Below are 5,000 nucleotides of genomic sequence, written 5' to 3'. Positions count from 1 at the left end.
ATGCTTCGCTGAGTGAAGATTATAATATTATCAGCCGTAATCCCTCCTCGGGTATGAAGTTACAACCGTCGTTCAAACCAAGTGTCAAGTATTCACCGAACCGTGGAAACCATTCAGTAATAACTTTGGAGCAAGCTCAATAGTTATAGTTGAAGTACCACTGGTACTGTTCCAAAGAAGAATATGATATTACTACAGCAACAATCGTCGATCATCCTCCTTCAGGTGTTGTGAAAGACTTGCAGGATATTGATAATGTCTGTTATAAGTGTGGCAAAAAGGGCCATATCAGTAAGTAATGTTGGTAGAACTAACCGAAAACAGTCGCCCAAGTAGTTAAGGGTAATTCAACTACACAGAATATATATGTGTGTGTCTGTGTTTGTATGTAATGTTTATGATGGATATCAACACAACATTGCAGTAAAATAAGATTACATTCAAACTCATATTGGAAGTGGGTCCTGTTATATTCAAATGAAAGGCAATGTCTTCACTCATGCCATCGGATACTCTAAAAGAAGTCATGACCTACTGCACATGATAAATGCATTTCAGGAGTTACCTGGTGACACCACGCTCCTACAAGTAAACGAGGTTTATCGAACTTCTAAACCCACAGTTGTTGAAGTTTAGGGCTCCTATAAAATAACAAAGAAATTTTTGATTTGTAATTTTATTGTCTTCGAAATAAGTTAATAATGATTATGTTCGTATGAATTACTTATTGAATATTTTATGGAATCCTCAATAATTATTGAGGTGATCCGTAGGTACGTGAAGGAGCCGATACAGAGGAGTCACGTGGAGCTCCTTCGATGATACCCCTGGCTCGTTGCTCCTCGGCGAAGGCAATTTGGTCGAGGACGAACTGGGGAATTGGGTGGGGGAATTCGGGAGCCACTGGCAAATGGGCAGCCTGGGGTTGGAAACCGTTCTCATCAGCCACGAAGCTCAAGACTACTGGGGTGCCATCAGGAGCTGTGTAACTGTGGAAAGAAATCAAGTTTTAAAGTGAAAAACTTACAAACGCTGCAAATGTATTATAATAATATTGAATTACAAAAAATTGCATCATGAAACAGGAATCCATAGACATTTGTGGTGAACGAGCAGTTAAAAAAAAAATTGTAATTCAAGCATTAATGTAAGGCATTGATGAAGATGCCACTCCGGCATTTGTAAAACTACTTTGGCAGGAAAACCAACTTACGATAATCTTCCACTACTGGAAATGGCTCCAGATGCTCCAGGGGCTCCAGACTCAGAGTAGGAGATGCCGTTGGCCGTTTCGACATCGACGTTGTAGCTTCCGTCATTGCCGTTGATTCTGTCGTCCCTGACGATGGCGATGACTGGAGCATTGACGTTCCTTGACTGAGACGAAGAAGGAGCAGGAGCCTCGTAGCCCTGAGGGAGGGCCAGGGTCACGGCAACCAGAGCAGAAAGGATGACCTGGAAAGCAAAATATTTATCCATATTAATAGAAGACTTTTTGGATTTAGATTGGCAATAACACTCCATTCTTTACTGAATGCACTTGAATCAAATTGATACAAATATAAACTAATTACATATCAAGGAGATTCATCAGAGTAATTGATGAAAATATAATAACCAGAAATAATATATCTCTGAGTAAATTCAATTATATATAAAGTACATATATATATATATATATATATGTATATATACACAAACACACACACATATATATATATATATATATATATGTTTATGTAAATATATATATATTATATAAATTATATATATATATATATATATATATTATATATTATGTATATGTATATTATATATATATATTATATATTATATATATGTATATATATATATATATATATATATATATATATATTTATTTATATAAATGTGTGTGTGCTTGTGTACTTTAGTGTGTGTTTTTTTTTGTATATGTGATTGTATGTGTCTGTTTCAAAGAAACTGCTCAATACATTATGTCAATTTGTGATAATCAAGCAAAAGTCTTAGTTTCCCTCCCCTCCAAACTATAAATACACAAGCAGGAGAACTTACACACTTCATGTTGAGCTGCCTCAAAGGAACTGATGTTGAAAGAAGTCGAGTGACTCCTTTTATACGAGTGACTGGCGATAACAAGTTCACTCATAAGGTCTGATATTTGGTACTGACAGGTATTTGATAATCAAGGTCTGAAACGACTTTTACTAACTTGTAAATTTATTCTCTTACTGAAGTAAATGTTGATCGATATTTTTCTCTTAATATCTATTGTCACATAATCTTCAAATAGATTATTGTAGGTTTTAAATATGCTAGCATCAAAGACGCCAGGTCATGAAGCCTTTCTTAGCCAATCCGGATTTTCGGGTGGAAATATGACTAGAATTATAAGGTGACCTTAGTTTCCACTTCGATCTCAACTCCTCCCTCCCCTTCCTTAACCTGATTTAGATCGCCTTGCTTTGATTTGATAGTTTCCATTGCAGTTCCCTTCTTTCTGTTAAAATAAAACATATTTTTTTTCAGGATATCATTATAACTCTCTCTCTCTCTCTCTCTCTCTCTCTCTCTCTCTCTCTCTCTCTCTCTCTCTCTGTTTTCGTCATCATTCAATGGTATTTGAGCTATTTTAATTTTATTCGAATTATAAAGGAAAACAGAACTATGATCTCTGCTTTGATATTCTTAGAAGACAATGCTAATAAAGTGTTCCTTTACTTACCATGCGTTTGAGAACAAAAAATTTGCATACACACACTCACACACATAGACATGCACAAACACATACACACACGCACGTACACACACATGTATATATATATATAAATATATATATATATAAATATATATATATATATATATATATATATATATTACATATGATCAGTTGACCAACAGCTAAATAACTGCATCAATAGTGACGTCACTGGCATCGGTGAAGAGAAGGAGAGGGGCATGAGGCATGAGAAAAATGAGGGCAGCAAAAGTTGTTAGGGCTTTCTTTGCATTACAGAAGGCTGCCTCTTGAAGGGAACCCCAATTCAGGTCTTTTGGCTTGTCCTTAAGGGAGATGTAGAGGAGGGTGAAATTAGTGGCGATTGCTGGCAGGAATCGGTGATAATAGTTGATCTAGTTCAAGAATTCATCCAGTGCTTTGACGGTCAAGGTTGTGGGGAAGTTTTGAACTGCTGCTACCTTCTCCGGAATTGTCACCGCATCATTCCTTTAGGAGTGATGTGGTGCACTAAGAACATCACTCCTTTAGGAGTGATGTGGTGCACTAAGAACATCACTCCTATAGGAGTGATGTGGTGCACTAAGAACGATACTTTGGTGACACTAGATGCACACTTGTCGTACCGGACTACAAGCCAGTTCATTTTGTAGGCGGTTGAGCACGATGCATAAGTGATGGAAGTGTTCCTCTTTGAAGGATGAGAACACAAATGTGTTGTCCACGTAATATATACAGAAGGGGAGGTCCCCTAAGAAGCAAATCATGAGGTGGTGAGTAGTTGCTTCAGTATTATCAATGCCAAAATATGAATAATTAAAGGTTCATGTATTGAAGGTGGTGGTGATGGCAGTCTTGGGGATGTCTTCTGGGTTCAAGGGCATCTGATAATATCCCCATCAGATGGTCGAGCATGGAGAAAGCCTTCGCTTTGTGCAAGTAGGAGGTAACGTTGGCAATGTGTGGGAGGGATTAGTGATCTAGTTCTGTCTACATGTTCAAGAGGCTCTAACCCCTACACTTATGCAGGAGCAATCTTTCTTTAGGACGATGTGTAATGGTGACATCCATGAGTTTGAGCCCTTTTCGCAAAGGCCCATTTCTTCCATTTCGGTGAACGTTTTATTTAGCGGTTTAAAAGCGATCTGGTACCAGATGTCTGAATCTAGCGAACACTGTGTCTCTGTCATCGTGATATGGTGATGAATACCATGTTTGGCCAGAACTATGGGTGTTTGGGGAAGTTTTGGATAGGAAACTTCCAGGTGCGATGTGTGAAATTTGGCTTAGGTATCCGTGGGTGTGCTGATGTGGAAATGAAGATTGAAAGGAGTGGGTTGAAGAGGTGTCGACAAGTAAGAGCTAGAGTTCATTAACTGACAGTGAGTGACAACAACCAAAAGGTGTAAATGTGAGGAAAAATCCTCGCTAAGGATTGGCAATGTGATTTCAGCTGCGAAAAACTTTCAATCATATCTGGCACTTCTAAACGATAATGTGATGGTTTTTTTTAAATATCTGGCGGGTATTGCAGATCCGTTGGCAGCTACCAGGTGGACGTAGGCAGACTTAGATAGACTACATCGTGTCTTGGAGACTGGCCTTGGCAGAAGAGAATGGCAAGTACCCGTGTCTGCCAAAAATTGCACACCTCTACCTGCACTATGTGAAAAGAAAAGATTATTGACAGTGGAGGCCACCATTACAAGTGATGGCCAACGTATAAGATTTTTGGCCACTGATAAATGTCTACACATTTCTTCACAGACCCTTCGGCACACCCTAATGTGGGTGTCTGTTTCCTACTGCATTCATGTCAACTTCGATTGATGTTGAATAGTTGTCTTCTTCTTCAAGAAGGGGGGCGTAAATAGGGGTCTGGAAGGTGGTGAAGTGGCTGTTCACAAGGGCATTGACTTTGGTCCTCAGATCCTTCATTGGCAAAATAATAACATTGGATATGGCATCACATACAGGTTTAAATAAGCGTCATACCCAAAGACGCAAAGTAGGTTCACCTCCCGAGGAGAGCCATCTGTGGCTGGTTGCAGGAGAGCCATGCTGGTCATTTCTCTGAGGGGGAGCAAACCCTTTTTGTCCCCAAAGGGTTGTTGAGAGAGCTGAAAAAGTTTGACTATGCAGATGACCGACAATGGAGATTATTGCTCCAGAAGGTTTTTATTGAGGGAGTTTTATGCTATTGGTGTGTCCCACTGTTCGTAAACCCATTTGAAGATTTTCGGGAAAATGTTCTTGGTGATCA

General features: G+C 38.9%; 1 protein-coding gene across 1 annotated transcript; it reads right to left on the bottom strand.

Moving 5' to 3' along the window:
- Positions 1-660: 660 nt before the first annotated feature.
- On the bottom strand, positions 661-2,133 carry LOC137620303 (cuticle protein AM/CP1114-like). Its single transcript, XM_068350536.1, has 3 exons — positions 2,056-2,133; positions 1,214-1,455; positions 661-989 (listed from the first exon to the last, which is right to left on the bottom strand). The coding sequence occupies exons 1-3, from the start codon at positions 2,062-2,064 to the stop codon at positions 755-757; spliced, it is 486 nt and encodes a 161-aa protein (XP_068206637.1). The 5' UTR covers positions 2,065-2,133; the 3' UTR covers positions 661-754.
- Positions 2,134-5,000: the final 2,867 nt, after the last annotated feature.

Source organism: Palaemon carinicauda, chromosome 26 (genome assembly GCF_036898095.1).
Source record: "Palaemon carinicauda isolate YSFRI2023 chromosome 26, ASM3689809v2, whole genome shotgun sequence".
Classification (NCBI taxonomy): domain Eukaryota; kingdom Metazoa; phylum Arthropoda; class Malacostraca; order Decapoda; family Palaemonidae; genus Palaemon; species Palaemon carinicauda.
This window is presented reverse-complemented; position numbering and strand designations above follow the sequence as displayed.